At 38.1% G+C, this 22675-nt stretch overlaps 2 protein-coding genes across 7 annotated transcripts in view; one reads left to right on the forward strand and one right to left on the reverse strand.

Annotated features, from left to right (window-relative positions):
- LOC117983595 (5-oxoprolinase) overlaps positions 1-11802 on the reverse strand; it is a 21561-nt gene extending 9759 nt beyond the window's left edge. For 2 of the 6 annotated variants that reach the window (XR_011236959.1, XM_034970199.2), the window contains exons 1-14: positions 11653-11802; positions 9426-9596; positions 8257-8448; positions 7485-7773; positions 6667-6868; positions 6027-6124; positions 5392-5499; positions 4625-4777; positions 3917-4056; positions 3556-3623; positions 2916-3049; positions 2039-2190; positions 1098-1243; positions 225-366 (exon numbers count right to left, since the gene is read on the reverse strand). Coding sequence is in view for 5 of the 6 variants with exons in the window: in XM_034970199.2 (XP_034826090.1) it covers positions 225-366; positions 1098-1243; positions 2039-2190; positions 2916-3049; positions 3556-3623; positions 3917-4056; positions 4625-4777; positions 5392-5499; positions 6027-6124; positions 6667-6868; positions 7485-7773; positions 8257-8448; positions 9426-9590 (1989 nt within the window). In the remaining variant the exon portion in view is untranslated. Of the gene's footprint in view, positions 1-224; positions 367-1097; positions 1244-2038; positions 2191-2915; positions 3050-3555; positions 3624-3916; positions 4057-4624; positions 4778-5391; positions 5500-6026; positions 6125-6666; positions 6869-7484; positions 7774-8256; positions 8449-9425; positions 9597-9935; positions 10051-10332; positions 10352-10467; positions 10681-11652 lie in introns of those variants that run through there. The other 4 variants (XM_069499870.1, XM_069499871.1, XM_069499873.1 and 1 more) reach the window with 4 other exon arrangements.
- Positions 11803-14580: 2778 nt separating this feature from the next.
- Nsun2 (tRNA (cytosine(34)-C(5))-methyltransferase Nsun2) lies at positions 14581-22618 on the forward strand. Its single transcript, XM_034970208.2, has 13 exons — positions 14581-14744; positions 14837-14929; positions 15451-15665; positions 15949-16126; positions 16610-16694; positions 17179-17318; positions 18252-18385; positions 18489-18676; positions 19541-19685; positions 20094-20525; positions 20906-21072; positions 21523-21678; positions 22436-22618. Exons 1-13 carry the CDS (start codon positions 14622-14624, stop codon positions 22582-22584), a joined length of 2205 nt encoding a protein of 734 aa, XP_034826099.1. The 5' UTR covers positions 14581-14621; the 3' UTR covers positions 22585-22618.
- Positions 22619-22675: the final 57 nt, after the last annotated feature.

Here is a 22675-nt window from a genome sequence, read left to right on the forward strand (position 1 = left end):
GTAAAAATACAGTTAAAATTCTTTCTCCATAGCGAAGATTCAATATAATTTAATTATATAGCAAAACTAGTTGACGCCCGCGACTGTCCACCTGGATTTTAAAATGCCGTCAGACGCGGCTCTCGTTCCAATTTTGTCCACCTGAACAGATAAGTTGGTGGCCCGTACTTCCTGCCGAGTACTGTACGACAAAACAACAAAAAAGCAGAAAGAATAACAACTACCTTTTCCACTGGTGGTTTTGTGCCTTTTCCACTCGGTGGTGCAATTTTTTCTGCCGCGGCACTTTTACCGATGCCTCGAATACGAACATCGTCGACAAAAACGTCACGATCGGTTAGTGTAAAGCCGAATTCGTTTTTATATCTGGGAATATAAAAATATAATGTGGCTAATTTTGTTGCGCACAATCTCTTTACTAAACTAAACTGACAGGTCTATATGTAATATCCTCTCTCTCTCTGTCTGCGGGAAAGCGTAACACTAGATATAGACTGTCAATTCAGAGATTGTGTACAACAGATTACAAAATAAGCCACAATATTAGACTACGAGTTACAACATTGCGTATAGTCCGCGACAGGATGAGATGGCAATCGGGATATGAGGGGGGGGGGGGGGCTTCCCGCACGTCACTGTTCGGGTGTGCTGGGCGTTCCCTCTCCGATTACCATTTCAACCTGTCGCGTACTATATGTAGTTTTACTCAAAGATGCGTAAACATTGTGCGGCAGCGCTGCTACACCCATGCGTGTCACACAACAAAAGTGTACAAATTTAGCTTCATTTTTTAAATATGAATGCATGAACTATGTTGTCTATGTAAAGTTTCGTTATCTTTATCACATAGGAAATGAACTCTGCCAGATTAAAGCTTTGTTGTATGTTTGAATTTACGGATTTGTGTCATCAGGTATAGTGAGTATAAATTTAATTAAGTGCCTATAGCAGCAGCAGTGTAGAGTGAAGACTTTTTTATATAAGAACATTAACAAATTATTACAGAAAATATTACAAAAAAAATCGGATTTGTGTACAACTAAGTAAGTACATCAATTCTTAATTGTTTAACAAAAGAACTTTAAAAATCAACTTACCGATTGACAAAAGCTGTATAAAAGTCGCCATGTTTCGTGCTATGGGCGGAATCTCCAAGGGCGGGAGAAACCATAAGTGCGCAGTCCGTGCCCGCATAGCGTAAGTGAAGATACGGCTCTAACACTATTTGTGAATCTGTGAAACCCTGTTTAAAGAACCAAGCTTATCAAATACCCATATTATAAATGCTAAAGTGTGTTTGTTTGTTGGTTTATTGGTTTGTTCTTCAATCCCGTTGGAACGGAGCAACGGATCGACGTGATTTTTTTATCGCGGAAAATCAGAGTTCCAACGGGATTTTCTAAAAAACCTAATTCCACGCGAACGAAGTCGGGGGCATCAGCTAGTAATACAATAAACATGACTCTGACTAGCGGCCGCCTACACAACTTCCTTTTCTTAAGAATTTCGAAACATACGAACTTATTCTTTGTCGGCATTATAAAGGTAACCTTAGTGCAAATTTCAGCTTTGTATAGTACGCGACGGGTCGAGAATCGAGATGGCAATTGGAGTATAAGGCGGGGGGACACTCTGCACACGCGCACGTCGCCCGCGCTGTCCTACACCGGGTTAGCGCGGGGGCTGAGCGGGTGTGCTGGGCTTTCCCACCCCCATCCATCCATCCATCTCGGCCATCCGCCGACCATCCATCTCTCCATCATCATCCTTCTCCTCCATCTCCATCCATCCATCCATCCATCCACACAGACCACCGCGACAGGTATTGCAACAGGCCATCTCGACGTGTCGCGTAGGGTTTGGGTTAGGCATGAAGGAATTTTCTTCTTATTGTACGAGTGAAACGCCTTTCCAAGGTACTGATTTGAAATACTGTATTTACGGTCTTTCCAAGGTATTGATTTGAAATACTGTATTTACGGTAACATTAAGTACAGAATAGTAGCTTATGTCTTTAATGTTGGGATTTAAGGTTTACCTGAGCTTTTAGCTTGTCTTTGCAGACTGCAGCCAGCTTGTCGAGTCGCATTTCGAGTTCGTGGAAGCTGTTGGGACAGTACACCAGCGCGCACGGCTCTTGGCCTTCTTGCACTACGTCCGCTAGAGCCATGCCGTATGCTGACAGAATACCTGCATGACAAAAATTACAATCTTAATCATAATCATTTATTTATTTTGCTCAGATATGGTAGGTAGGTACATGTATATTATTTACATGGGGTCTTAAAAGTTATGTAATCAGTCACATATCCTGCCAAGCATGGCGTGCAAAATTAATTGAACCTAGCATCTCATTTCACCGTCTTAAAATATTGTTGTCGTTATGTCAAAGTTATTAATAATTCAAATGTGTGTGTTAAAAAAACCTTAAAAAACAACTCTAAAATATCTTCGCATTATTGCCTTTCCAATGAAACTGGTTTGGAGCACATCAGTTGGATAGTTTCAATATCTATAATAGACAACCGGTAGAAACAAATTTTGTCCTTTATGTATTTTATTAAAGACTAGCTAATGTCCGCGACTTCGTCCGCGTGGGTTTAGATAATTAGAGAGCCCGTGGAAACTTTTTAATTTTCTATTGCTTGGTACCCATAATATCAATTCACCATCAACAGTTCCTAAATACCCATAGCTTAGGTGTGCAGTACTCTGCATCATCAGGCTTGAGGAGTTGGAACTTGTAGTTCAATTATGAAGTCGTTGTTTGGTACTTACAACATTAATTATTCAACAGTTCCTAAACGTTGATAACTTAGGCGGATAATAACCCTGCAGTATCAGAATTAAGGAATTGGATCCTAGAAACTAAATTGAACAAAGCCAGTGCGTGTGTGCGTGCGCCGTAAACTCACCAGCGTATTTGTGCACAAACACTGTTGTAATACCGAGGCGCTCTGCCACTTGGCAAGCGTGCTGGCCGCCCGCGCCTCCAAAGCAAGCCAGTGCGTGTGTGCGTGCGTCGTAACCGCGAGCCGTGGTTAATGCTCTACGAAATAAATCAAATCATGCTTATTCACTCTCGACTTGAAAATCTTATATTAAAAGTAGAGGGAAAATTTATATCCTATCAAATTACGAAGGTATCGTCGTAAGCGTCTGTTGAATTTCGACTGCGAACAGGAGCAGACCTTGACGATGATTTGCGGTAGGAAAATGAAAATGTGTAGAAGGAACCAGGATAAAAATTTCTTGGGCACTCTTCGAAATATTTCCTGTAGAATATCGATAGACAGCCAACTATTTACACTGATGTTCCAAACTTTGAGGCTTAGAATTTACCAGCGCCAATTTTTAGACCAGCTTCGTCACCAATGAGTTTTTTAGTGCAATGAAAAGTCTAAGCAAAGTAAAAAAAAAGTATAAGACCACATCGGTAACTATTGCACCAGAGAGGACGCCAAACGTGATAGATCTCAAAGGAGCAGTTTATAAAAATGGAAGTAGGGATTAGGTAAATGCACTAGAAACGGCAAATCGCCGTTTCCTGTTTACCTTATTGGGCGACACATAGCTTCGTTGGCAACATTGATAAATCCCATTGCAACTTCCTCCATAGTCATCTAAAAAATATACTAAGATTACATACCTATTTTACCATACTGAAATACTAGCTGATGCCCACGACTTCGTTCGCATGGATTTATGTTTTTAAAAAATTCGTTGAAACTCTGATTTTCATTGACAAAAAGTAGTCATTCCCTGGGATGCAAGCTATCTCTGTTCCAAATTTCGTCAAAATCGGTCAACCAGATGGGGCGTGGAAAGCTAGCAGACAGTCAGACACACTTTCGCATTTATGATATAATGCCTATAGATGTAAGTAGTAAAAACTAATTTTAATAAAAAATCATACCATTTTGCCGTCACCTTGTTTCAAGAAGCTATTTATTTGATCTGTTAATTTCTCAAAGGCGGTGACCGTTGCTTCCAAATCTAGCCCCTCGTTTTCATTTGGTCCAAATATTTTTGGGAAATATTCGGGTAGGAGACGTCCTAATGAATAATATTATTTTTTACGTGAAATTGAATAAAGTTGGACAGATCTTTTTGAGGTCAACCCTAAAAGAACTGTCTATCAAAGGCAGGCTTAGTCGGACCCTCCATTCAGATAGACCTGTGTGGAGTGCAGACCAAATGATCATATTTAAAATTGAGTTTTAGGATATTGAAATAAGGTTTATATTTACATTTCTTTATTGACAAGAAGATTCTCGGTGATAGAGAATGCATTCAATCTGAAACATTAAGAGCAGCCAACTGCTTTTTCGTGCTACAAGCGCTTACCAGTTTCGATCTGTGATAAAACCGGCCAAGTCCGAGTTGGACTAGCGCACCGAGGACTCCGTATGTACCTACGTATTTGTTATTCATTTTAACTTGATACCTCCACGCGTTCCTGTTAAAAAATCTTGACTCAATCCAGACTCACAGAAAGCAGACAGACAGACGGACAACGAAGTGATTCTATAAGGGTTCCATTTTCTTTTTGATGCACGAAACCCTAAAACACTCTTCAAGCCGGTCTATTTGAATGGATCCAAAAGGTCGTTTGTATACACACCTAATAACAAATTAGCATCAGTGACTGTAAGAGGGCCTCCTTTCCTGTAACAAGCGGGCCCGGGCTCCGCGCCCGCAGACTCGGGCCCCGCCACGAACAGGCCTGAGCGGAACATCAGCATCGAACCACCACCGGCCGCTACTGTGTTTATATCTACAAATAAATAAATACATATGAATGCAAAACTGCCTTCAAAACGATGATGATGATTAACCGGATAAGTCAAGATTGAGATTAACGGAGACGGGCAGCAGGCCTGCGGGGTGATTACGTAAAACGTTGTAGTAGCGACAGCAGTAGCAATGCGACAGTTCATTTGCTGTCTCTCTTCTTCTTATTTTGCTTTGTGGTTATTGCTGTCTCTCTCTATCCGGACGTTTGACAGCAATGATCGCGAGATTTACGCCTGTCGTAAGCCTGTCGCGAGATACGTAATCACCCCGCCGTTCTCCGTTATATTCCCTTAGTCGCCTCGTACGACACCCGCGGGAAGAGGAGTGCTGACAACTGTATTCTGACCTGTGACGTCATCACACTGCATGTAATTTGTATTAATTTACAAAGCAGTACGGTACACCTATAGCTGCTACTTTGCAATGGACACCTACTATATTATAGGCACAACTAGCTCTATGTGTTACACACTTTTTTGCTTGCTTGATGTAAACAGACTTACAAATTCTGACGGCTTCATAGAACACAATTTTTGTTTGAAATAGCTCTTCAGTAGGTACTAATTTAGTTCAATGGTTGGAAACGACACTTACCTAGTTGCGGCGCTTGTATGGTAACTCCGGCAGTGGTCGCTTCATGCACATGTTCTAATGCTCCAGCGTATCTAGACACGTCGGTAGATGTGCCACCCATATCAAAACCTAATAAAATTAGCACATTTTTCATAGATAGGTATAGTCCGCGACAGGTCGAGGTGGCAATCAGGTTATGAGGCGATGGCTGTGCGGGGCGTTCCCTTCCCGATTGCCATTTCAATCTGTCGCGTACTATACATAGGTACGTGTGACCCAGTTTTTACAGCGCATAACAGTCAAATGCGGTCATAAGAAAGTTTGACCCAAGTCGGTAACTGGGTGACTGACCCAAAGGCCTGATAACCCATCGTATTTTTATCCCGAGAAAACCTCTACTATTGTGATTATTGGAAAGAGGTCATATGACTCTCAGCCATGAGGAATAAGGCACATCATGTACAATTTATGGTATTACCAAAGATTTTATCAAATTTCAGATAAGCAAAGCGCTGTGAACTTGTATTTGAGGTCTCGGGTTCAATTCCTAGCAGCGGCAAACGTCGCCCGCTTCCCTTTTGGACGACATCGTCACTTAGAACCAGGTAAAATCGCATCAAAGGCTACTTGTCACCAAGTAAATAATAGAAACATACCAATAACAGGCAATCCAGTTTCCTTTTGGTAAGAAGTGAGGGCATAGCCCACTACTCCTCCGGCGGGCCCTGACAGTATCGCACGAGACCCGTTGAATCTGACAAATAAAAATCATTCACAACTCGTAATAGCTCTGTACAGGATTTATTTTAGCAGCAAGCTTCATACTTCCTAGGTCTTTGAGTAAGTATTAAAAACATTTTGTAGTTAAGGGTTTATAAAAATCCTGTGGGAACTGTTTGGCAAGGATGAAGTTATTTTTGTACTTTTAGTCAAAATCGGTTAAAGGTATGGGCCGTGAAAAAAACACATAGATATACAAGGAACCATGAGCTTAATTTGCTATAATTGGCTAAAACAGTGCGTTAGCGCAAATAAGCTGATGGTTCCTTGTATATCATAGACTTCGCAAAGTAACGCCTGCCTCTATTTTAAATACAGTCAGACAAACACTTTCGCATTTATTATATTATTATCTAGTACCTATAGATTATTCTAACAAAGTATCGCCAAAGTATAGTGTCCAATGGCCACAGTGTCCTAACGAAATGCTAAATCACCTTGCCTTACTAGTCACTTTTTGCTAAGTAGTAGACCTAGACTTTATTAAATTTCACTGGGTAGGTAGGTACTACTCACAAATTCATTGGTGTCAGCCCTCCATCAGATTGCATAAACAGAACATTAGAGTTCTTCAAACCATCAGTGAATCCATCAGAGAAACCCCACACATACTCCTTAATATGTGGAGTCAAATATGCATCAGCCGATGCTGTGAATCCACGCGGAACCATTCTTACCATGGATGTGACAGAATGTGACAGAGATACCTGGTTAAAACCTGTGCAAAAGAGAAATAAATATGTCTATAGTTCGCAACAGGTCGACATGGTAATGGCAGTGGTATGAGGCGGGGGACGCCCCGCACACCCGCACGTCACCCAAGCTATCCCGCACCGGGTTAGCGCGGGGGCTGTGTGGGAGTGCGGGGGTCCCCACCCCGATTGTCATGTTAACCTGTCGCGAACTATAGATGCAAATTAACTTATTTGGTGCTTTAAACTAAATTTCCAGGATTAAAAGTAATGCCATCTTTTTATAAAGCTTCCTGTAAAAAAAACCAGTCAAGTGCCTGTCGGATTTGCAGTTCCGTACCATCGTCCAAGAAATTATACTTACATCATACATTAATTGTGATCAAATCACTAATTCATGGTTTTTGAATTTTAACTTTAACTTGTGCCACTTATAAGACATTGTTACAGCTGCCAAATTTCATGATTCAAGATGAACGGGAAGTATTCTATAGGTTTGGATTCCCTTGACAGGTTTTGACATACAGATAGACAGGCAGGCAGACAGACAGACAACGAAGTGATCTATAATATTTCCTTTTTTTCTGGAGATTTGGAACTTTAAAAAGGACAACAATTACAAATACTTAAAAATTTACTAACCCAAATCATCAGCAATTTTTCCAATTTTCAATTCATGATCTCTATAAGTATAACTGTGAGCAAGAACAACAGCAATACTGTCTATCCCTTTCTCTCTCAATGCTTTTAAATCTTTCCGCACTGCTTCCTCATCAACATCTTTAACAACCAGAATCTTTTGACCTGTGGTGCCATAAGTTTCTTTCCAGTTTAATTTGGACTTGTCGATCTGACATTGATCCATTCCTGGTATAACGCGGCAGTCTACTTCGACTACTTCTGTATATAAAACGTCAGGACGTTTTATGTTCTGAAAATAAAAATGGGAAGCAAAACTTACGCGCATCGAACATTAAACCAGCGAATATCTATTAAGTGTAGGGAGCAAACAAAAAGTTCATAGAAATAGTTGCACCAGTGCTGCCTCGTCATGTATAACAGAAAGTATTTTAAAAATAAGGAAATAATTTGCGCTCGTAAACACAAAACCTGTTAGCCAATCCGCACTTGGCCAGCGTGGTAGACTATGGCCAAAACCACTCGCACTCTGAGAAGAGACCCGTGCTCTGTACTGAGTTGGCGATGGGTTGATCATGATAAACACAAAACCTAGTCATATACACGCATGTTCACACACGAACGCCAACACATACGCACATATACACACGTACACATACACTCGTGCGCGCACACACACATATTAACCAACACGACCGCGGCGGCGCGGCGGGATTTAATCAATTTAGATTATAAGCGAAAACTTTAATAATTAATTTGCTTAAAATTATTTTACCAGTTGAAATATATTTGGTCTGGCCTGGTTTCCAATAAAGAGCAAGTCTTTGAAGCCTTTATTTATCACTAGCGCCATTTTAGCACCCTTCCTTTCCAGCAGAGCATTTGTAGCTACGGTAGTTCCCATCCTAATTGACTCGATGACAGATGCATTCACTTTGCCATCTCTATCTAGGGCATTTCCTGTTTCCTGAAATGATTGGTTTTTTATGTTATCATTAAAAAAGAACGGTTTTACTTACAGCTGGCATCAGTAAAAACCAGTCAAGTGCGATTCGGACTCGCACACGAGGTGTTCCTTACCCGCCGTGCACTTGTAACCTCATGCAAGTTAATGACCATTGGCCATCTATGATGTAATTTAGTAAATTATTTATTCAATAACGCATTTTTTTGTCATGTAACCACAAATGCAAGGTTTACGGATTTTTTCTTTTACTTGTGCCTATAAGACCTCCCTACCTGCCGAATTTTATGATTCTTGGTCAACAGGAAGTATAGGTTTCTTGACAGACAGAGAGACAACAACGTGGTCCTATTAAGGGTTCCTCTTTTTCCTTTTGAGGTACAGAACCCTAAAAATCAATCTGGTCTTGCACCTGTGCAGCAGATCTATTTGGTGCTACACTAAGTGCAATGCAGCAACAGGTGTATTTATCAATAATCCTTGGTCTGCTAAACACATCTCCACTTTGGTTGAAACCTTAATCTCATTTAAGTTTACATGTTTTTGATCACAATTATTCACATGCCTAATAAGCAATCCTGAAGTCTAGATTAGAATCTGTATGGTTAGATACTTATTCACTCTTATTTGAAGGTTTGAAAGTTCTCAAGTTACATATGGTTGGCTTGATTATTGTGAAGATTATGATTGTTTTTAAAGATTTTTTTTTTTAATCCAAATAAACTTTTACAGTACGCTGCCGAAAATAATGTACATCAGCCTTTAGAATGACATTTCGGCTTTGTAGAGCGTTCTCTTCCACTCATACCTATATGAAGTTTTGTCAGTCTCAATGACAGGGACAACGCTATACATATTTGCTTTCTCCTTCATAAGGTTTATGTACATTACTTTTGGCACCGTACAAGTACTTTTGAATCGTCAAATGTTTCTACCACTGGTTCCATACCATAGCACGAGTTCTAGAAAGTACTTCTTACCTCCTGTAAAATCCTACGTATTGCCTCTCGTGGTGCATCATCATAGTTCTGTGGGTCCACTGACAACAGTTTCATAACCCGTATTTTGCCATTTGGGCAAGACGCAAACACATCTGTGAAAGTGCCTCCTCTATCTATTGCAAACTGAAAGCCCTTTGAACCCATTTATACCTGAAAATTAATAAAATTCATAATAGTTATACCTTGCATATACATACTGATTAGATTTTAAACTAGTGAAATTATGGAGAAAGTTCAAAAGTCATCTGTTAAGAAAGGGCAGTAGCTACTTTGCTTATCTATATTTTACTCGCTTTTGCATTAATGGCACTAGATCAGAAAACTTCATGGAAGTGCTAACAACAATTTTATTACTGTGATAATAATAATAATAAATAAGCTTTTTATTTCCATCTTGACATTTCACAAACTTCATGTGTTTAGATACTTCTTTATATTTTACAAACAAACACACAAACATTGATTAATTATAAGATTAACATAAATTACCTCCTTTAAATTGAGAAACAGTGTAGACAATAACTTATATGTAACACTATTTATGTCACTGACAGACTACTGATACTGTATTGTAGTACAGGATTCAATTCATAATCTTATCAAACTTAAACAAAACATTGAGACATTATTATGTAATAGTGATATAAAAAATAAATAGTGTAATTATTTCTTATTAGAATAAGGTATTGTTTGTAATAATTTATTAGTTACAGATGATAAGACTTGAGTTTAATATATCCACTATCTATAATTTTATTATCTCAAGACTAGATGCCTACAACTTGTCCATGTGGATTTCGTTTTATTAAATCCCAAGGGAATTCTTTGATTTTCTGGGATAAAAAGTAGCCTATATCCATAAATAGGACACAAGTTATCTTTATACCTTTCAACAAATCAACAAAACCAGTTCAATAGATGGGCTATGAAAATCCAGCAGAGACAAACAGAAGACACACTTTTACATTTATAATATTAGTCAGGATTATTACAGTAGAAGAAACTGATTATATCAACATACAGCTTGAGAAACTTAAGATTTTACAGATAAGCTTCACACTGTAGTGTAGGATATTAAGAAATTCCAATAGGATTTAAAATATGTGTGTTCCATACCCATACCACCAATTCACGGTTTACCGATTTATGCCTCTACTTGTGCTATAAGACAGTGTTACATGCCAAATTTCATGATTCTAGGACAACGTATAATATATATAAAGTACCCTATAGGTTTTAATTCCGTAGACTGGTCTTGACTCTTGACAGACACAACAGATAGACAACAAATTGTTTCTACAAGCGTCCCTTTTTTTCTTTGGGGATATAGATTATTAGGGAACCCTACAAATGGCTTTGAGAGCTTTGTTGAAGCTAACATTTGTAGATTTGCTTCCTATAGATATTTATGCATCACAAAATATAATATGCACCTAGTCAATATCATCTAATTGCCAGCCTAAATTGAGCACAGGTCTCAGAATACAAAGGGCTAGATCATACCCAGCTTGTAGACCACCACACTGGCTAAGTATAGATTGGCAGACTTTACACACCTTTAAGAAAGACAGGAGAACTATCAGTCATGTAATTTCCTCTTACTTATATTATATTAAAAGGGACAAAAGTTTGTAACTCCGAAAAGGAGGTGAGTATACGAGATCGGAACCCCAGATCTCCCCAAACAGGAGGCCGATATATCCGCTTAGCAGCAGAATTATACACACTGCGCCAGTTATCTCGATGATATTAGCCCAATATCCCCAATATTAGGATGTTAATGGGGCCGATTCTCTAGTACACAATCTCTAAACTAAACTAAATTAACAGGTCTAAATCTAGTGCTTTCCTTTTCCGCAAGCAACATTATGAAAGGGATAGCAATAGATTTAGACGTGATATTTTAGTTTAGTTTAGAGATTGTGTACAAAGGAATTAGCCACATTATCACAGATTGTTAAGTATGGGTTCAAACTTCAAAGCACCCGCACCTCGATTGCGGGAAACTTGCATCAATCATTATTACAATCTCAATTGTTCTGATTGGCTAAATTTGTGTGATTCTTGTTGCAACAATGCATTGTTGCCAATAGTGAGCGAGCGTCAACCAATCAGAGGTGATTGCGATCGTGACATTGTAGCTGCCATTCTCCCGCAATCGAGGTGCTGATGTTTCAAAGTTATTGATGGCTTTACGTTTACTTACCTGTTTCTACTGTTCTACAATGTCAGGAAGATTATTTTAAAAAATTATGTTTGTTTATACGGTTCACGGTTGTTATTTAGATTTTGAAGATTTTTGCAATGTTTTGAAGTTTGAACAAACAAATAACATTTTTTAAACTGGTTTTACAAAAGAGTATATCTCGACTCTAGTATCATAAGGTCGGATGTGGATTTTTGCTACTTTTCAGGAGAGCCAAAACAAAAATGCTAGGGAAATCGGGTCATAATTTCTAAACTACTAGAGATACAATTTCAGTTGTTTTTGTAATATTTAACACTTACCTGTATCTATCATTAACCATTACTAGAAATACTTTATCATTAATAAATAAAATATAAACTCACAATTTCTTCAAAATGGACGATATGCGACTTTATGCTGGTAATATTCGTAACTGTGCTAAAAAATTGTGTGCATAAGTTGTAAACCGACTTTATGGCTGCAATTTTTACTATTACAAATTTGAAATAAAAGTCGGATCTATTACTTAATATTTCATAATACGTCTTAACTGATTATACATAAGTAATATTCGGACAAAAGATCACAGTAGTTATCTCACAAAAATCATTTAGGAGTTTTGTGAGATAGCAACAATGTACCTATCTGATTTTTCTGAAACTGATTAGTTAGATCTGAAACATAATAATTGCATTCGCCCGATAGTCTGACCATTGCATCCGTGTAAACCTTGTGACTTCTGAATGAATGAAAATAACATTTACAAATTCACAAATAAAGCCCATTAATTAAAAACAACGGCCAAAAATTGGAAAAAACAATACAAAGTAATTAGAAACCTACAGTGGGCCAAACATTTTTTGTGGAATTGCATACATTGCGGTTACATCAATATAGAAATCTAAGACATGCCAACATAGCCTGATTTTCCTTATAATGATTAGGTACGTAGCAGGTACCTACTGCAAAAGTTGGTTATATTTTACAGTGGATAATGGTTTCTCATTATGTCGTATATTGGGCGAAAGCGGGGAAGAATTTTAAGTTTATATGTACCTATAACATACTAATGAAATACAAAAAAGTCTTCTTTAAAGTAGTTTTTATAAAATAATAACACCCAGCATTATTGCGTTAGTTGTAGCCAGGTAATATATTCCGAAATCTCAAAATCCCCGCCGTTCTTATTTTTTTTTTTATATAACAAACGGTCCTGATATATCACCTTTGTAAAGGGATGTGGTCTTTAAAAATATGTTGTAGTGCCAAATCAAACTTATCAAAAAGTTTTGTTTCCTTCGCATGTTCTTGTAAACTGTGACCCATCTCTTAGTTTAGTAATCTGCATTGTTTTCAGCTGTTCCCTTTTTTTCTATTTGTGCATGGATGACATCTTACTCCACGTAGGTACATGTTGCATTTTAGCATAAAGCTTGTGATTTATCACCTTTTAGTGTGGTAATCCTTATAATAATCATAAGTAAGCCATAACGATTATCATGCTCCGATTATGACCGACACAATTATCAGACCACAAAGTCAATTCTTCAACAATTTCGAGAATACTTTGTTTCTTCTCTAGTAGATTAATGAAATAAGACAAGATACTGTTTTATTCCTTCCGCTGCAGCTGGTTTTTTCAGACTACATTAAAGTAGCAACACTGCTGGTAGCATCATGAATCGTTTTTAAGGTGCAGAAACTACGCAGGTATAAGGATTTACTGTTAGTCAAATCCGGCATTGCCACTTTTGTAATAAAAAAAATACTTTCTGCTTTTTTGAAAATTCCATTGCTTCTGTTTCGACTGTTCTTTTTAACAGATACTTTTTTAAACTGTTTCTTTCGTGTTTTAGTTAAGTTTTTTATTTTTTTTTACTTTCACTTTTATTAGTTGTTTAATTAATAAATTAATTTATACTACATATATATTTCAATTAACATAATCTAAAGCTTCCTATAATTAGGAATGTTTCGTTAGAATCACTATCATCACATATTGTAGGTGCCTTATAATTTCTGCTCTCGATTAATATCAAAACCGGTCGATTATAAGACGGGTAAAGAAGAAAAAAATTGATTAGGTACTCTAATTTTTTAAGGCTACCTTAAAAACTAGGGCAATAAATTTTTGAACTGATGATTTTGAACTATGATTCATATAAAACACCATAAATGCACGGTTTTTGCTTAGTGGGGTATTATTATAATATATTTTTAGATTTCCATGGTGTGATTTTCGTGGTCCTAAAAGATTTTCTAGTCTACATTTTCAAAATGTCTTCAGCTTTATTCTGGCTCTTTACTTTTTTCCCGCAGTTTAGTCCAAAATTTTGGTGAAATAGGATGGATCTCTTACCTATTAATCACATCAACTTTAATGTAGTCACAAACAAAAAGCTTTATTTCAACTTACTTCCATGAATTTTATTGCAAAATTATTTATATTACAAGGCAAAAAGTCTTAAATGATTCACAGTCCAAATATTAATACAAAAAATTCGAAGCATAACATCTGTTGTGATTTTACCTAACAAAATTATTACATATTTTAGAAGCAGAAGTGCGTAACTGCAGTACCAGCTATTATTACCAATAAACTTATTTCGTAGCATAATGGTCGAACTCAAAATACACCTATCATTTTTCTCCATTGCTTTGGTGCATACATACGCAAGTCAAAAAATATAATTATGGTTCTCCAAATTTTTAAAATGTGTTCAGATACGACATTATGCATGTATTTATCTTTGCAACGAAAAGAGATAGAAATACTGGTGTCAGCTTGGCAGAAAGAGCCCGAAATGCTCATTACCTTTATGTAAAAAAGTGAGTTTGGTCGGAAGTACACATCCGACCTTATGATACTAGAGTCGAGATATAATCACTACGTTTCAGGTTTTACGGCTCTGGGTTCTAGCCTAAACAAATAACAGTAGCACTTTTATTTCTGGTCGGTGGTTGCGCGGATGATTATCTTGAATTGAATGCTTTTCTGTTATTTTGCACAGAAAAGATTTGTTTCACTTGGCGAATATCTGAGAAGAATGGGTCGTCGAAACCGTAACGTTAATAAATTCGCTCAAAGGAAGAGGGATCGCAAAGAACAGGTTAATAAATCGTAATGTTTTATGCTTTTCATATTATGCTTTTATAAAACAAGTATGTATGAGTTTTAAAATTGTATTTTTGTATTCTAAAGGAAAAAAACCGCCAAGAAAACCCGGCACCCGATACTCGCAGGCACTACGAAGACATTGTACGCGAAAATGCGAATTTTGAGGAATATTACAAGGTAAATAAAATATTGAGGTTATATTTTTATCTGTTATGAACGCGGGCTCAGCTTAGTATTGCGCCCGCGGCGGAGGGGGTAAGAGGGGGGTCGGTGTTAGGGGGTGTGTACCCTCCCTGTAAGCCATAAACGGCGATTCGTAATAGTTTACGAGATACCTATTAGTTTTTAAATTTTCAAATTTCTAGATTAGTTTTACCGAAATTTGAGCTGCACTCTTCGTAGTTCAGCGGCGAGGGAGTAGAGAAATTGAGGGGCTAGGGGCTAGGGGAACATCACTCCTCTTACCCCTCCCCTTCAACTAAGAAGAGTTCAGTAGAAGAATAAAAATATCCCAGAACAAAATGTAATCACCCAGACTCCAAGCAGTCTTGTCTGCCCTACCATAGTACCATAAGTCCTTACTATTGGTTGAGTGAGAAGCCCCCCCCCCCCCCCCCCCCCGTGATTTAATATTGGGAATGGAAACAAGCTAATCAAACACATTTTTACATCATCAAAAGGCTATTTTTTCTTTCAAGGTTCAAAAAGTATGCCCAGAAGATCAATGGGAAGATTTCATGAAAAGTATTAGGGATAACCTGCCTACAGCATTCAGGATAACAGGTTCTAAATATGAGGCAAGCGCCTTGCTGAAAATTGTAACAAGTGAATATTTCTCTGAGATACTAAACATGAAGTTAAAAGTGGAGGGAAAGGATGATGAAGAGGAAATAAAGCCCATTAATTTACCTTGGTAAGTTCATCCTGGACTGACTTAATAGATTTATGCTGGATGATGGACTGAGTAGGAATAGTATGAGTATATAATATAAATATTGTAATATTGTAAAATAGTAATATTGTTCCTTAGTAGGAAAGCACTGCAAAGCTTATTTTGCCACACTTTATCAACAATGTCCAATCTGATTCAAATACAGTTGAAAGCAATGAAATGACCACATTATCTAACCAGTGATTCATCTGGTAATTTGTTTTCGAAAACTTTATGAAAAAAATTCAAAATATAAGGAATATAGGTATCCAGGAGGCCTAGCGTGGCAACTGCGCCTATCACGCATGGACATCCGTCGAAATGAAGCACTATACCGTCTCCACAACTTCCTCGTAGCGGAGACTGCGGCTGGCGGAGTGTCGAGGCAGGAAACTGTTTCCATGATACCCCCAGTTGTTCTACAAGTACAATCTCATCATAAGGTTAGATAACATTATCATCATCATTATCTCAATCTATCGTCGGTGCACTACTGAGTATGGGTCTCCTCTCAGAATGAAAGGCTTTAGGGTTCACCATCCTGGCCAAGTGGATACTGACAGACTACACACACTTTTGAGAACATTATGGAGAACTCTCAGACATGCAAGTTTCCCCAGGATGTTTTCATTGATGCAAGTAACATTGAATTGCTTAAATTTCACATAACTTCGAAAAGTTAGAGGTGCATGTCTGGTATAGTAGTATAAGTAAATATTATATTCACGAGTTATATCTATAGTACGCGACAAGTCGAGATGCCAATCGGGGAGGGAATGCCTTGCGCAACCGCACAGCCCCTGCGCTAACACAGTGCGGGCGAGCGCGGGTGACGTGCAGGTGTGCAGGGCGTCCCCCCCCCCCCTCATACCCCGATTGCCATCTCAACCTGTCGCGAACTATACTTTTAACAAACCCTTTTTTAGGTGTTAGATATGTGTGCAGCGCCAGGCTCAAAAACTGCACAACTCATAGAATTTTTGCATTCAGATGAAGATAAAACTCCTACTGGTAAATATTGCTTAATATAACCTACTAGAACTAGATGATGCCGCGATTTCGTCTGTGTGAATTTAGGTTCTTTAAGTACCTGTGCGACTCTGAGTTTCCGGGACGAAAAGTACTGTGTAAACATAGTCCCGGGATCCTTTCGGATTTATACTCGTAATATTAGTATGGATTAAGTTTCAGGCTATGATCTATTAGAGCATCCTTTGACTTTGCTCATACTTAAGTTTCAGTAAGTCCACAGGCCACCACCACACATTGTCTTGTTCACGTGACTTTTGAGTCCACCAATCACAACAAAGCATTCTCCTCTGTCTGTCTCCTGCGAAAATTTTACGATTTTAGTTTCATGCAAAACCTTGTAGGTATACTCCTCGTACTCCTGAGGTTGAATTCTCTGTGCGTAAGTCTAATGTCGTTGTCGCGCTTCGAGGTGTGCCGTGTTTCTTACAATGCGACTTTGATAAAGACAGATTATTGTTCTCAGGCTTTGTAATCGCGAATGACGTGGACAACAGCCGGTGTTACATGTTGGTGCATCAGGCCAAAAGGCTCAACTCCCCGTGCATTGTGATAACCAATCACGATTCAGCTTTCATGCCAACTTTGCTCGTCACTGATGATCAGGTGAAAAATAGTTCTAATAAGGATGTCTTACGTTGCGAATAACACCTGTAAAATATAAAAGAATAAGCTGACTAAAAATCCTGTGGATAATAGATAGGTGTTTCAGATATTCCACTTTCACGACGAAGATAACCATACATCATTATATCAACCTATTGTTGGCCCACTACTGAGTACTACTAAGTACGGGTCTCCTGGGCCATTGGTAGACTGACACTGCAAATTGGCAGACTTCACACACTTTTGAGAACATTATATGGGGAATTCTCAGGCATGCAGGTTTCCTTACGATGTTTTCCTTCAACATTATAGCAAGTTATATTTAATTGCATTTAACTTGGAGGTGGAAAAGAAGTGGAGAGGAATGCATATAACATAATAGGGTGTTTGACAGCATGTAAAATATGCATCTATTGTTGGCATCCATATTGAATATGAATTTTGGAAACCAACTATTTAGTCAGTTAAGAAAAATACGAGATATTTTAACTTTTTAAGAGAAAATCAGTCTACTTTAGTGGCGTGATCATAAACGGATGTGATTGGCCGAGTGGTTGATGACGTCAACTGTTCGTAAACAGTTGGGTGTATAGTATAGTCAACAACCAAAATTTTCGAACAGCTGACGTAAAAGTGACGTATGAGGCGCCATATTGTCATGCAGGAAAGCGTTTTCGCGGGATATTTAAATAATAAGTTTTTATTGTTCTCGTTTTTTCTTGCACTATAAGTAATGGAACATAAAATGTACATTTTATATACTTAGAGTCCGTAGACATCATTGATTAACGTAAGAACAGTTTTTAGAAACCTGTCAAATACTCTTTTGCAAAAATTAGAGCTGCTTGCCCAGAATTCGAGGTCCCGAATAGAAGGCTTAAGTCTTGTCTATATTAATGAATTTAACTTTGATACTATTTATTTTTCTAACAGAATCCTGAACTAACAAAACCATTAAAGTTCGATCGCATACTCTGCGATGTCCCTTGCTCCGGCGACGCGACGTTGAGGAAAAATCCTGACATATGGCTGAAGTGGTCCACAGGCAATGGAAACAATTTACATGGGTAAGGGTAAAAGAATATGATTTCGGGATTTTACTGTATTGTTATGAACACTTTTAATTTAAAAGTGGTTCATAATAATACAGTAAAAGTTTGTTTCCACTAGCGTCCAATACCGTATCCTTCGCCGCGGATGTGAACTGCTGTCGATCGGCGGTAGGCTGGTGTACTCGACTTGCTCCTTCAACCCCATCGAGAACGAGGCCGTCATACATCGCCTGCTACAAGAAGTCGGAGACACTGTCAAACTAGTGGATGTGACCGGACTGCTGCCAGGCTTGAAGTTCCATAAAGGCAAGTATCAGTACTAATATTAAGTATATATTCATATTTTTTTTAAATTGCTAATTCATTGTTTAGTATTTACATCATATCATAGAAAACGACGTATCACTCATGAAATCACTACCCATATCATCCATATTATAAATGCGAAAGTATTTTGTTTGCTGGTTTGTCCTTAAATCACGTCGCAACGGATTGACGTGATTTTAAAAGACCAGGATAGTGACAGAGGCCCTTTTATTCTGGAAAATCAAAGAGTTGCCACGGGGTTTTTAAAACCGCAATCCATGCGGAAGAATTTGCGGACATGAGCTAGTTGTATATGAGTAAACGATTAGACAGCAAAGTTTAACGCTGCTGTTTTGGTGTGCTTTCATCTGAAGGTCGAAAGTCGATTACAGAGAAGCTGCATCAATCATTGCTGCAATCTCAAGCAATCAAAATTATGATTGACTGAATTTATGGTATTTTTACTGCAACAATGCATTTCAGCCAATGACGAGAGAGTAATGGAGACCCGCGTTGGCTGACAAGTTGTTTACATAGATGATGACATCACTTTTCGTTATGAAAAATCGTGAACGTTTAGCAAATTTTGAATGGCCGCATAATTGGGACTTTAAATATAAACTTAAGATTTCATGTAACCTGACGAAAAAATATCAAATATATTTTTCGTTAGGCTTAACCCAATTTAAACCACACGTATATATTATTTTCTAATTCCCCTGTTATTGATTTATTATTATAATTTCCCTATTAATTTAAAAACCCTCTAAATCTAAAATTTTAAGCGATAATTTAATAAAATATTTATTAAATTTTCCCTTAAAATTTAATGACTCTATTACAAAATTTCTTCCATTATAAAAGGCATGACATACTGGCGTCCTGCTTCCAAGGACATGGTATTCTACGACAAGTATGAAGACGTTCCAGAGAAGTGGCAAACTGTGGTAAGGCCGCAAATGTTCCCGCCCAAACCTGAACACTTGGACAAATATCATCTGGACCGATGGTAAGTTTGTATAATTTAATTCGCCTATCTGAATAGGGCGTCATGAAAAATGGCGACTTTGAACTGAGCTGCACCCTTTATACTTTCCCTTGACCCCAGAAATCCTATTAAGTACAAAAAATAAAATGCGTTTATAGAAAACCAGCTTATACCCGTGACTTCGTCTGCGTGGACTACACAAATTTCAAACCCCTATTTTACGCCCTCACCAGTAAGGGGGTAAAATAGGAGGAATTTTCAAAAATCCTTTTTTAGCGGATGTCTACATCATAATAGCATGCCAAATTTTAGCCCGATCCGTCCAGTAGTGTGCGCTGTGCGTTGATAGATCAGTCAGTCAATCAGTCAGCTTTTCCTTTTATATATGTAGAATATATTATGTAGATTAATATACGTTAAACATTTTAGCATAAGAATACTTCCACACCACCAAGACACGGGCGGCTTTTTCGTTGCGCTTTTCGAAAAAACTGCCCCTTTACCTTGGGAGAAGGACCAATCTAAACCTGAAACAACCGAACCCGTGGAAGCAAAAGAAAAAAATGAGCCCCCAAAGAAGAGACGAAGAATGGGTGGTTATAAAGAAGATCCTTTCGTCTTTTTCTCGGGTGACACCGAAGATGTATTTCCATCTATAAAAGAGTTTTATGATCTCAAAGAAGAGTTTGATCCTACATGTTTGCTCACACGCTGCCATGTTGGGAAGAAAAAGAACATATATATGGTGTCCCCGACAGTAAAAGATATTGTGCAGAAGAATGAGAACAATATCAAGATTATCAATACTGGCGTCAAAACATTTGTGAGGTGTGATAATAAAAATATGACGTGTCCGTTTAGGTGAGTAGAGTTTAAAAAATTAAGTATAACATTTTGTCTTCAAATTAGCCAATTTAACTTATGTTTATTTATTCAATGACAACTAAAAACTAAGAAATAATGACTGATTCCTTGCTTTGCATCCTTCAATAAACATTGTTTTTTTACCTGACGGGGTAGAAACCATTGATCTACTACAGTAATGGTATAGTTGAATTTGGGTTAGTTTATTATAATACAGAACTTGCCCGATGATGCATATTCGACATTTTTCTTTTGCACTTAACTGTTACTCGTTAAGCCTTTTACTAATTTGTTTATCTGCCCCTAGATATGTAAATAAAAGTACAACACCGCATCACTTAAACCCCATCGATATAAATGAAAGTATTATTTTCCAGATTATCGCAAGAGGGTCTTCAAAGTATATCCCGACATATAGGCGCAAAGCGACGCCTGAACGTATTGAAGGAAGATCTGATATTGGTCTTACAGAATGACGACCCCAGCAATCCGCCAGATGTTAAACTCTTCTCGGAACATACACAGAACTTGGTTAAGGACTTCGGTAAGTGTATAAACTCTCTATATCATATAAACTAATATCTTAGTTAATAGGGCGAACCATTGAATCGTTTTTATGAAATTTACCAAGGAACGCGCGTTAAGTATGCATGTGGAAGGAAAAAAGAGGAGAGGACGACCAAAAAAAAGGTTGATGGATTGCGTGAAAGATGCTATGCTTTGAAAAAGGGGTGGATAATACGTTGACGAATGACAGAAGTGAGTGGTAGAAGAAGACATGTTGTGCCGACCCCACGTTGCGTGGGATAAGGTAAGGAAGAAGAAGAAGAAGCAAGGAACGCGCGTATGACATCAGTATTAATGAAAAATTGTGGATCATTTTATTTCCACCACGGGTTCTTAAAGGTCCATCTGTTAAACCGATTTTTAGGGTTCCGTACCGTACCCGAATTTGCCAACGGGACTCTATTGAAAAACTTAATTTGTTTCACAGCTACAGGCAGCTGTGTCCTGGATTACAAAGACACGGAAACGGACCTGGAACTGACGCTAGTGGGCTGGCGGGGAGTGCACTCGTTGAGGGCGTACACCGCCACTAACGACACGGTGCACTACTTGCGTTTGCTGGGAGCTGATTACAGCAAATACGGTGTGTATTACAGTTTTCTAAGGTTCCGCATCTCAAAAGGAAAAAGGAACCCTTATAGGATCACTTTGTTGTCTGTCTGGCCGTCTGTCCGTTGTGTCTGTCAGAAAAACCTATATCGTTAATTTGGCAGGTAGTCTAACAGCATAAGTAAAGGAAAAAATCCGAATAGCGTGAATTTGTGGTTACATCACATATAAATGGCGCAGTCCGTTATTAACTTGCAGTGTTCTACTCTACTCGCACTTGACCAGTTTTTTTGTAAATATTAGCCATGTAATCATTATTTAATATTCATCTTTCCCCTCCAGCCAAGCGTAAAGCTTGTGCTGGGAGTAGGTGCGACAATACAGCAACGGGTGGCGTTTGAACCGCCGACCTTTCTGAATTCAGTCAGCTCCTTATCCGTTGAGCTACATTAAATAATTATGTCTATTATTTTATCAGTGTTTCGTCAACTAATCTATGAAAGTACAGTACCTGGCAGGAAATATTACACATCAAATTTTAGAAAGACTTCGGCTTCGTAGAGCATTGTCTCTGTCACTATATGACGTTTTGTCGGTCTTAAGGACGGGACAATGCTCTATGAAGCCTTTATCTCTTTCTAAAGTTCGATGTGTAATATTTCCTGCTGGTTACTGTAGCTACTTTGTGCTAAATACAATCCACAAGCAATTAGGCCCTGCACTCAAGCAGAGCGCAGATTTATGTTCCTAAACCAAATTAAAGTAATTTATTATGCCCATTCTCGTTACAGATGTAAATAAGTTCAAAAAAACACCTGAGGTAACTGAAACCGAAGCCGAACCCGCAGAGGTCAACGAGGCTCAATCCACAAGCGAAAATGACCTTAACGACGCTGGGACAAGAGAAGTGAATGAGAAAGATAAAATTGATTGTACGTAAGATCCATTATTGAATAATAAATATTTTATATACACGCCTTTATATTATTAGATACACGCCTTTATATTATTAGATTGCGAATACCAATAAT

Source organism: Maniola hyperantus, chromosome 7, assembly GCF_902806685.2.
Source record: "Maniola hyperantus chromosome 7, iAphHyp1.2, whole genome shotgun sequence".
NCBI classification, from domain to species: domain Eukaryota; kingdom Metazoa; phylum Arthropoda; class Insecta; order Lepidoptera; family Nymphalidae; genus Maniola; species Maniola hyperantus.